At 38.5% G+C, this 12003-nt stretch overlaps 1 protein-coding gene across 1 annotated transcript; it reads right to left on the reverse strand.

Moving 5' to 3' along the window:
* Positions 1–45: 45 nt before the first annotated feature.
* atp6v0cb (ATPase H+ transporting V0 subunit cb) lies at positions 46–11091 on the reverse strand. The gene is made up of 3 exons (XM_037755685.1): positions 10812–11091; positions 3612–3795; positions 46–1542 (listed from the first exon to the last, which is right to left on the reverse strand). Exons 1-3 carry the CDS (start codon positions 10885–10887, stop codon positions 1338–1340), a joined length of 465 nt encoding a protein of 154 aa, XP_037611613.1. The 5' UTR covers positions 10888–11091; the 3' UTR covers positions 46–1337.
* Between the last annotated feature and the right edge of the window lie 912 nt (positions 11092–12003).

Here is a 12003-nt window from a genome sequence, read left to right on the forward strand (position 1 = left end):
AGTACTGAAAACACTCCATTTCGTGTGCTTGAAGCCAGTCAAATCTAAGTTGGAATCTTCTTTAATTCGATTGTGACACACATGTCGACACATCAGGATAACTTCAATATCAGTGGTAATACAGGATTGTAGATTGGCGCTTCAGTAAAATGCGTCAGCAGCAGCTCCATTTTCAGAAAACAAACTCCAGATCAAATTGGACCAGTCCTTGCGTGAAACTAGGCCAAACTTGAACACTAATCTCACTGGATTCCTGCCGCATGCTACAAAGTATTCTTGTCATTTAAACTTGATTTTTTTTTTTTTTGTGGAGGAAGCACACATCATTTAACTCTTTGATCTGGATTAAATCTTCTGAAACTAGCCTGCTCTTCCGCTTCATTTCCAACAGCAACAAAACACTGAAACCCATGCAGGATCTGAATGGCTGGAATGTGGAAGAGATGACGTACAGCCACAGATGAGAAGGGGAGAGGGGGGGGGGGTGAATAAGATGGAGAGAGGAGATGAAATTTGGAAATTACACTTGTGAGACCCAACAACGGGGCACACACACCTTTTTAATGCAAACAGCAGTACTACAGGAAAAACACTGAAGTTTTGAGAATGTTTGCGTAATGATTAGAATACAGCTACACACAAAAACTCCCACTTCACCAGCAACATACTAAAGGCAATCTTAATTATTAAACCAAGAATTACATCCAGAGGAATTCCAACCACTTATCACAATTAACCCACAGTGCATTAAATCTATCTATGTAGATATTTATATGTCTGTATATATGTATAATATATCCTGGGGAATTAAAGACTGTTGCTGCATTAAACAGTTCAATGAACAATTTCTTATAAATAAAATCAGTGGAAAAAAATCGTAAGTCCATATACATTTCTCTTTACAAATAGATCCTCAAGATTAATGCAGAAATTGTGTCAACTCCCAAGTCGATACGGGAGGAGAAAAAGCTGTGCGGCCCTTTGGTCAGCTCTCTAAGACCAGAGGCCAAGCTGCCTCGGCTGGCCTCGAGGCCCGAAATAAGTGGAGGGAAAAAAAAGGAATCTTCATCATACAATTTTGAAACACACACACACACGCACACAAGACAGACAAATCACTACATTGCGCATTTACAAGTCAACTATCAAATTGGGACAACTGTACACATTGTTGAGATAAGACCATATTTATGGAGCCATTTTAATTCATTTTTTCCCCCGCCTTCACTTCTTTCATCTCGAGTGGCAGACATTTTTACAATTTTTTCCCCGTTTTACACTTTTTCTCCAGCAGCAACATAAAGGACAGATCTTGTAGTGGAGATGTTTTGGGCGTTTTATTTCGTGGAGAGGATGAGGGCGACGATGAGCCCGTAGAGACCCAAGACCTCGGCGAAAATCAAGATGAGGATCATGCCCACAAAAAGCCTCGGCTGTTGAGCTGTGCCCCTCACGCCCGCGTCGCCCACGATGCCAATTGCGAAGCCTGCCGCCAACCCACTGAGGCCCACGCTCAGCCCAGCTCCCAGATGGAGGAAACTCCTAAACACACACACAGATAAAGTGTTCGTCAGCACAAGGGATGTAGAGGATCTGGGTTAACAATTTAAGCGATTGAGAACATTTTAAGTAAACATGCCTGTAATGCATGCGTGGAGCCAATGGTTTGTCATACAACAGGGCTGAAGGGTGAAAGCTGTTCAGTTGATGAGGCGTTGAAGGTTTGAGTCAATCTGCTTCCTACAGCTTTTCATTTAACCAAATCCCACTATGGTTTTTGCCCATTTTACTGTTTCTACCTTGGAAGATTTTAAACTGATCCAACAAACCCCGAGTAATGTCTCTTTGTACACAATATATTCTCAAAAAAGGAATTACAGTGAACAGTGTGCAGACACACAACTCATTGTAGATATGTTCATATTCTGAAATTAAATACCAGTAACATTTAAAAGGATAAAGGCCTTTACACACCAGGGGTGTGACGAATAAAGGGCATGAAAATGTGAAAGACTCGCCTGCAAATATTATATGTCAAGGGCTTTTGTTGTGAAAGGTAAGAACAGGAGTGGATCTGGTCTTTATTTTTTATTCAGAGCCCCATTAGCTGCCACCAGGGTAGCAGCTACTCTGCGCAGGTCTGCGCTGCATTTGTTTGCCGTCCTGGTTCCAGGTTCGGACTACAGAGCCTCTATGTTGTTGTTTCATAAATATAGGTGCAACTCAACCTGTTCCGCACAAAATGATTGGTTGATGACTTTATTCACGGTGAAAGCTCTGAAAATCAACCTCATTATGGGAAAAAATACGTCCCTTTTTTGCTGCGTAATATGTACGTTCTGTGTAAAAGTATTCATGACAAAAACATATTGGCGTGTGAATTAATTGCACGAAAAAAAGGTTGCCGTTGTGTAAAGGCTTTAAGGCTAGTATTATTGTATTTTTATTATGCCTCTGTGTCCTAAAACTACGGCTGTATTGGGAGACAAATTCCATCATTAGGATGAAACAACAAATTTACCTCTGTCCGTGTTAACATGGGAACTATGTCGCAAGCTTGTGCAGTGATGTGACAAGATTGAAATTGTAGTCAGTCGTTTAACTACACTGACTGTGCTCATTATACTGAAGGAATATGTCATTCAATGTAACAGTTTGGCTTTTATGTGTTTAATATGATTAAACCTGCAGGAGGCAGAATGTTTTTGGCATCATTGGGCAAAAAATCCATAATAACCTTTCAGCATATTGTAATTCAAGTTATCTGAGAGATAACTAGACTTCTGCACCTCCTTCTTGGCCAATTGCAGGTCATTTCAGAGAGAGCGTTCCTATTGGCTGTGCTCTGGGTGGTGGGTGGTGCTTGGTATTTCTTCAATAGATCTCAACATGGCTGCCGGGTCACAAACTTTCTCAATTTACAGCTAAACAGTACACTACAAGATGTTCATGAAAACATTTGAGGTGAGAAATAGGCAATACAGTAACAGATTATTGATTAATATTTGATCAGCTCTGCCTAGTTTGACCAGAGTTCACGAGTGATGACAGCTGCTCAGAGACGGCAAGGCTCCAGCTCGGCTCTGATTGGTTGTTTTCCTCCGGTCTTGCAGATGCCATTAGGAGCACCGGAGGACACCGGAGGAACATGTTTTTTTTCAGATTACCGGTCTCATGCACTACTGTCAGGATATTGTGACTTTTTCTGTTTTATAAAATATTTTTTTTTTAAAATCATATTTGCTCCATTTCTACCCACTGCTGCTTTAATGGATCTAGTAGATAGTGGAGTTACAATAGGGCCACAGCTACACATATTAATTTTATTAATTAATTTTAGTTTAGTAGGACAAAGTATTTGTTGATTTTGGTCTCTTTGGGGGCTTGACTGATAATAAAATTACAAAGCAACACCAGCGTCATGTCATGGCTTAAAACAAGCCTGACAAATGACGTCCCTACTGCCTTAGAACCAAGTAAATGAGCCTTTCCTACTCAGTGTTATCTCAGAATAAAAAAAACTTGTCATGTGAGATGGGTTGACAAAAAGATTAAAAAGGAAATGCAGACAACACAAATGTCTGAAAATATGACTGGTCAACTGAACTCACTTGTAGAGGGTGACCTTCTCTGAGATGTTGTTGGCAATCAGCACTGCTACTACCAGGCCGTAGATGGCTATGATACCCGCCATGACCACTGGGATGATGGACTTCATGATGAGCTCCGGCCTCATCACTGACATGGCGGCGATCCCCGTACCGCTCTTGGCTGTGCCATAGGCTGCTCCCAAGGCTGGTGGGGAAGAGAGAGAAAATCATTTTAGTTAAATAAACAAGATAGCACACACACTACAATGTAAGAAAGCTAGTAGACTGACGACAGAAACCAGAAGGCACAGCTGAATAATGAAGCGGAAGTGAAATAAGAGATGAATCAAAAACTGTTCAGTTTCTGTTCCCCTTAAAAATCCAACATGGCTCCATCTGGGGATTTCTGCTCGGGTTCAAAAGGGAAATAACTGGCCCTGCTCTTTTTTACTGAGGCAGATACTCTGCAACCAAAAATCAGCTTTGTCGTCTCATCTCCTCAAACGGCTTCAGCCCTTGTAATTTCAGAATGGACCGCTGCAGAGTTGTAAATCACTCTCTGAATGAAAAAGGCTCATTAGGCTTAAGCACACAGGGAGCTGCTGCTGCAGGATAGCACATCTTCAGAGACGGCATCCGTACAGGATGGGCACCAGAGGGGACCAGCAGTACGCACATCTGCTGTGTGCGATCTCCAGACCACACTAGTCTCTGGCTCGCATCACTGTAATGTGACGGGGAAGGAGGAGAACAAAAAGCTTCATCAGCACGTTAGCTCCGTCAGCCTGTGACGCTGAGGAGAAAGCATAGTGCCATCTACGTCACACACACACCCAAGTCTGACCGCAGGAGGAGAGTTAAGGAGAAAATCAACAATCAACCTGCTCTAAAAATAGAAACCGTATAGAACCAACTATAGAACAGCAACCATCTATTAAGAACTGGGTATAATATATCAAAAACAAAGAAATGAATAGCTTCCAGGTAGGGCTGCACGATAATGGCCAAAATGATTATCACGATTATTTTGATCAACATTGAGATCACAATTATTTATAGATTAGGGACAATATTTTTACCGCAATTTCACTTCCATGTTGTGCTATATTAAACCATCAAAAACTCTAAATGTTATCCTTTTACTTAGTGTTATTGTCATCTATAGTGGTTATTTGTATAAAAACACACAATTCAATTGATTCAAATTATTGTATTTTTAATTAAATATTTGCTTTGTAAGTTTTTTTATAAGCTGCTTTGAGCTAGTGTTATGAAGTTAAACGGGTCATATTTCTCTCGCTAATATCTATTTTATATTGCTGTGAAACTTCTCCGTCAAACAACTGGATTTAAGTTATTAGTTAATATATACTGTAAATTACTCACCAACATTTTACAAGATTACATTTGAACGCATCATGATAGCGTTATAATAAATGTATTTTATCCATTGTCCATAAGGTAACTCAATGGCAGTGGCTGCTGATTGATGGAGCATCTCTAGCTGTTAGTTTAGGAAGCGCTTGATTTTTGCAGCAGAGTTTTATATGAGCGGAGCATTTTAAACGTCAATATCGCAGTCGATCATATTCATTTAATTGTTGGAAGCCCAAATCGTGATCGCGATTAATATTAGATTAATTGTGCAGCCCTACTTCCAGGGGAGATGAATGAGAGTTAATCATATTCATATAGCAATATATCACAAATTAGCCTCAAGGGGCTTTACAATCTGTACAGCATACGACACCCTCTATCCTTAGACCCTCGATTCGGATAAGGAAAAACTCAGAAAGAGAGCAACAGAAGCCCAGGATGGACACTCATGAAATAGATGTGCTTGTGTACAGAATAGACCAACAAGAGTCTTTTGCAATATCCAACAAACGCCTGTCAGTGTGCTATGAATCAGACACAGGCTGGTTTGACAAGCTTCACCTACGTCAAAGGTAAATATGGAAGTGTTTATTTGCTCATCGACAGCAAAAGCAAGATAAAGCGAAAGCTCAGAGACAGCACTGACCTCCACATAGCATCTAATATATTGGTCCATACATGCAGTTGCAGTTCTTCCATCTTCCAGGAGTATTAAACATATTTTCATGTAATTTATTCTAGAACAGATGGAGACATTTTTCACAGATTTATAGATGCTGCTTTGATGCCAAATATAGCCTCTGTGGGTTCTCTATAGCATTGACAAAACAGGTCAAAGCTAGTTGTTGCTTGTATGCAACTTGTATACACGTGTCTAAATGGCTGCATAACAGTCAGTAAATCTTATGTAACTCAGTAAAACATCAATTATGTCACAAGGCAATATCATAAAAAAGTGAGCAAAGATGCATCCTTCAATTAATGTGCTGATCTTGTCATACCATGGTGTATAAACAAGGACCTGGCACAGTACATTTCTTGCCTCTTCATACTAGCCAACATACTGATGATGATTAAATGTGAAAAGTCCCTTCAGATATAATCTTGGCCCTGGCCTTGTGCATACAGCCCGAGGTGCCCTGCCCTTTTTTCTCATTTCTTGGGACAACAATGTGTTAAACTAGCCTGGAGACAGTTCTGGTTAACTCAAAGACTAGCTGTGAGGCTTCCTGGCAAATGGATCTAGAGGCAGACAGGAAGATGACGCAGGCCCAATCTTCAAATGTGCACATGGCAGCCAGCCACTACTTATATTGATTCATCACTAGACTGATGCTATCGATACAATGTTAAATCACTACTGCCTATCTACAGAGATGTGTTTGAACTGGGCACTGCTTTGGCAAGGCCCGACAATTTTTTTTAAAATTTTGACTTTGTGGAAGTGCCAAACTAAATTCTTTAAAACCAACACCAATTATATGGTACATCACATCAAACAAACTGACTTACACCAGCATGAGGAAGTACACAAAACAAACCTCAGCTGTTCAATATAAAAACTCACCAAGATTGCAGATCTAGTTAAAAAAAAAAATCCAAAACAAACCTTGTAATTTAGCCATACAAAACACCTTAAGGACAATATTCTGGAAACACCCCAGCCATCCTCTGAACAGCTGATTCTTTAGCTATTCAGCCATCCATTAACAACCAGCGTAATATGTTACCGTCAGTAACGTTATCCTCCGACTCCATTCTTTCTTGGTAAACTTGGCCTCACTGAGGTGTGACAGGTGATGGTTTGATAGAGAAACACTGGAAACCTCAAACATTTCCATTCTGTCCTGACGGTTAAAAGGTTTGATGTGTGGTAGGGCGGCTACTGCAGCGGTGTGGAGGCACAACCTCTGGGTTTTAATCCTAATCCCCCCCCAGCTTAGGTAAAGAGCTTTTCACCCCCCCCCCATTTCTTTTTTCCTTCCTGCAGAATATTTGATGTATGGGATGCCCTTGTGACGTCTTGTGATGTCAGAGCAGGAGGTGCCTCTAGCTAGGGATGATCTTGCATGCAATATGCCCACGCAGTACACTGCAGCTTGGTCTGCTCTGAATAGTGGGTGAATGGGGAAGCTCTCTGAATTACAAAACAGGGAAGTTCATAGTTGTAGAAACAGTTTCCTGTCTTGGAAAACTGTGGCGCACACTGTAAAAATACGAGGCTGCAATGCAGAAGTTATGAGACTTGCTGACAAATCTATTGCATCAGAAGCTAAGGGAAGAGGAGCTCTAGAGCATATATGCTACCGTCACCAAGAGTGTGTTCAAAAGAGAGAGAAGGATAATGTGAATTTAAAGGACAAGCAACTGAAAGCATAAATATAACTTCCTTGGTGACAAATGATGTGTTGTACAGGAAATTGGAAAAGGAAGATGCTGCAGAGTAAGAGACAGATGTATAGCATCTTAAATTGTTGTCAGTGGAAATGGAAAATATGGACTATTAGATAAGAAAGTAATGGAGGGGTGGGGAAACACAGAACAACTCTAGCACAGTTATGATGGAAGTGGTGGTTTTAGTCATCATGGATGATTACACCTTGTGAGTGTCAGCTGTTGTGAGCCAGAAACCACTAAAAGAAGTATCCATCACAAGACTACTAAAACAAGGAAACATCACCTGACACCAGATCACAGCAACTTAGAGCCTATTCTAGAAAATGTATAATTACAGCAAAAGAAGTTCCTTTTGAATATGCGCATGAGTTTGTCATTTTCTATTTTCTACAGACTGAATGATGGATCAAACCCTTAAAATATGACAGACCTTAATTGCAGCTATAGTCCTTCAGCTTGTGTACACTAAAGTGACATTGCTGAAACACGAGCTACAATTTTCTACCAATGACTCCACAACACACAAAGATCCTTAACGCTGAAGTCTGAATCATCAAGTGTCCTCATCCATCCCACCACTACTGCATCCCGTCTTTGTACCAGCATGATCCCCTCCCTGCTAGCTAATTCCCCAGCTGTCACTCCTTTACCGACACAGACTAGTACTACTGCTAGCCTCAGGAGCCGCCACCACCATGCTGCCCTTGCCTATCACCATACATTAAACCTGAACTATGATGGGCTCAGGGTTGGCTTCTTTGGCATCCAGCTGTTTCTCATTTCCTGGTAGGGCTCAACAAAATAAAGTCATATAGTTCTTGTAGTTGTTTCTGTAAATAAATAAAATATATTTTTTTCTTCTCTCTGTACAGGCTTCCATGTTTGTTTTAAGGTTAAAATCTAGGAGTATTTTTTCCATTGATGATGTACATAAATTACTTGATTCTGTGTCATTTCTTCATGATATTTTGTAATATTTTGTAGTATTATGGTGATAATGTGATTGCCTCCCATTGGTTAGCGATACCATGTAGGTGAGGACACATTTGCTTTGTTGAATGCCCTGACGAGGACCTACAGTGAAAAAAATGTTGGCTTTTTTGTATTATTATTTAGCCACTACAATAAAGGCTTTTAAATATAATTATTCTCTGATATTCATCTTATATATTATTATATTCACTTAGTCCCATATGCATATAGCTCTATGCACAAAACCTCTGTGTATAGATATAATTCCACCTGTATATGTAATTTATTCTTTATAGTACTCTTATACAACATTTTCTATACAATATTTCATCACTATGCAACTTATACTTAACTCTTACTCATCAGAATATAATATATGTCTATCCTTTGCACCTTAACTGCAATCTGTATATATGTACTGTATATACACCACATATATCCTCATTTGTATATATTGTCTTAATCAGCACTTTACTAGTTTACAGCCTGGTTAAATGCAAAACTGCATTTTGTTGTACTTGTACTATGTGTAATGACAATAAAGTTGAATCTCATCTAATCTCCTTTCTCATTGCCACTTGTTTTAGTATTATGGAGTGCCTGGATTGCCTTCCTGTCTATCACAGTTGTATAATGGGACTTTTTAAAATATTATTAATTGTGATGCCTTCTTGTGCTGCCAACGTTAACACTTCACTGCCTGAAATACTCTAAATCTATGAAAATGACATCTGAGATTTGTCATTACCATACAGCCCAATGTGATTTGTTAAAAAAAACATGTTCTTTCACTGACTATTAAATAAGCGTGTTTGATGTATAAATCAGTGCGAAGACAAACGAAAAGGTGGGAACAGAATGCAAGATTAAAATCTGGTCGGGAAAAGGCTCTTTCCAAATAGATTTAAAGATCTTAAACTATAGGCATTCACTGGTGATGTCCCACAATGAAAAACGATGTACCATTTACCACCTTAAATGAACCAGTTTTGCTAAAAGGACTCGAGCTACAGCGGGTCATGCCCTCTTCAACATGGTCAATTAGTAGCTTGTTGATTTCCAATTGGAGCTGCACCCATCCCACCAGTCACCCTAGTCACATGCAGGCCTTTACTGTGATACAGCATATTACTGGCATATGATGTAGCTCGTCTTAGATTAACGAAAGCCAAACAATAAAACTAGGAAAAGATCCATAAAACCAGTACGATCAATAATAAAACAAGACAGTATCAAAGTTCACTTTCTGTGCCACTTGAACGGTTGCTATCCAAAACCACTGATAAATGGTTTCACACCTTTTGTAAACTTTTGTTAAAATTAGCCATATTTTCTTTTGAACAGGTTCACTGCTGACTTGTTAACTTTTTAGCCTATATAGTAACATTTCACAAGCTCGATAGACACACAGATGGCAGTTCCAAGTCATCAGTCTCATCATGTGATTATCATGTGACTTTGTGTCATTCCTTTGAGAGCAATAAGGAAGTTAACCAGCTGATCTGGCTTTCCAGTGGTTATTTAAGTTAAGAAAAAGCAGTTTTCAGATAAAAATAACTTGCATTAAATTAGATGCAGACACCACCTACTTAACCTAACTGTAGCAGAATAGCAAATTCTGTAGTCATTTCTTTATAATAATCTTGTCTCTAGGTGGAGGCTTCAGATAAGCCCAGTGGGTTTTTGTTTTGCCTCTTCCTGCATTGTATATTATTAATTTATTTTTTTTGTTATGCTGTATAATCTTAAATTGTGCAAAACAAATAAACCTAAATACTTTACTGCAGAACAACGTCAATTCGACTATTTCACATCACTACCATTGGTTAAATATGTCTCTTCTTTCAAGCTACATTAAATATCACATATTGCTTTTTTTAACACCCTTACATCCTTGCATGCAGTAGCCCAACATCTGGCAGACAAAACGTGGGATTTAACCTAAAAACACCTTCTGCTAAAGTGCAGAAAGCTAACAAGCTGCATTAGGGATACATTAAATGCATGTTGACACCTTTTGTAATGACTGTTAACTAATAATCCCTGCTTTAATAAAGATATAAGTCCTTGATTTGTTAGTGTCATCAAATAAATCTACTAGTAAGCCAACACGTCAAAGCTAACATATGTAGTCGTCATCAGTTAACGAAGCTAACTAGTCTTGACTACTGTCTGGTCGTTGAAGCAGAACAGCTAATTACATTAACTAATTACTACCAACTAAACATTGGCAGGTTAAGAATAAACCAAATAGTCACTTGTCTGTCACCAGATATCTTAAAGTCTGATAACTGACAGCGCGAGATTAACGTTGCGACGTTAGCAACGGTAGCTAGGCTACCTTCAAGAAGCCTGTTGGGAAGGATATACTTAACAAAAAGGGGGTTAGCTGTAAATACACACATTGACATGTTGTATCCAACAAACAGCTTAAATATAATAGCGTTATAAATGATGTTATGGTGTGATAATTACCGCTGAAGACCATGGCAGCAGAGGCGCCCATCACTGCGAAGAACGGAGAATACTCAGGACTTTCGGCCCCCGACATTCTTCTTCCTCTCAAACAGTCTATCAAAATACACCTAAATATACTAAATTAAGTATTAATATCGACTCTATCGAAGGCCACAGGCTTTGAGATGAGAAACCCGAGTTATATATGTATATATATATATAGGAGGAACCGTCTGAGATAACTAACTAAGCAGAGTAAACGAGAGTAGTCACGACTCTTCTGATAAATACCCGGCGCAGCGCAGCAGCACAAAATGGCGAAGCGGAAAATGTCACCTGACTTGGGCCGTACGGGTAAAACCATCATCATCGTGGGGGGGAGCAGTAAAAACAAAGTTCGTTAATGATAATACTATACCTTTATAAAACAAATATATGTGGATTTTAAAAAACTTTAATGTCTTATTCCGTACAAATTAAACAAAATTGATAAATTTTATATTTTTTGGGTTCTTTTTCAGTTTTGTTTTTGAAAGGTCACCCCTATCAAAGGCGTCACTTTGGTGTGCTCCGCTGCAGGCTTCCCCTTTGATATCTACGCATTCACCCTTCAAAAAGCAAAGAGGATGAAAATGATGGGGAGAAGAAGCAAGAGGGTGTGGAGACACTGCTAGGCTAATGGAAAATTGGGTTATCCTACATATATATATATATATGTATATATATAATAATAATAATATTTCTTCATATATAATGTTATAAACCATAATATGAATGTCATGCTCCAAGAGAACCCCACATATATATGTATATATATATATATACATATATATACATATATATGTACATATATATAAATATATATATATACATATATATATATAAATATACATATATATGTACATATATATAAATATATATATATACATATATATATACATATATATGTACATATATAAATATATATATATATATATATGTATATATATATATATATATATATATATATATATGGAAAGAAGCAAGAGGGTGTGGAGACACTGCTAGGCTAATGAAAAATTGTGTTATATCCTACCTATCAATTAAAGAAAATATTTGAAATTTCTTCATACATAATGTTACAAACCATAATATGAATGTCATGCTCCAAGAGAACCCCACAGTTGATTAAAGTGACCCCTCCAAATACTTAAATGTTGCACATGTTCAA

This window comes from Sebastes umbrosus, chromosome 20, assembly GCF_015220745.1.
Source record: "Sebastes umbrosus isolate fSebUmb1 chromosome 20, fSebUmb1.pri, whole genome shotgun sequence".
Classification (NCBI taxonomy): domain Eukaryota; kingdom Metazoa; phylum Chordata; class Actinopteri; order Perciformes; family Sebastidae; genus Sebastes; species Sebastes umbrosus.

Bases quoted from the DNA above. Each gene is read 5' to 3' on its own strand.
- atp6v0cb (XM_037755685.1), bottom strand. From the start codon at position 10,887: ATGTCGGGGGCCGAAAGTCCTGAGTATTCTCCGTTCTTCGCAGTGATG. The intron at 3,796-10,811 runs GTAATTATCACA...CTTCCCCACCAG, and splicing joins TGCTGCCATGGTCTTCAGCG to CCTTGGGAGCAGCCTATGGC. The intron at 1,543-3,611 runs GTGAGTTCAGTT...GTGTGTGTTTAG, and splicing joins GAGAAGGTCACCCTCTACAA to GAGTTTCCTCCATCTGGGAG.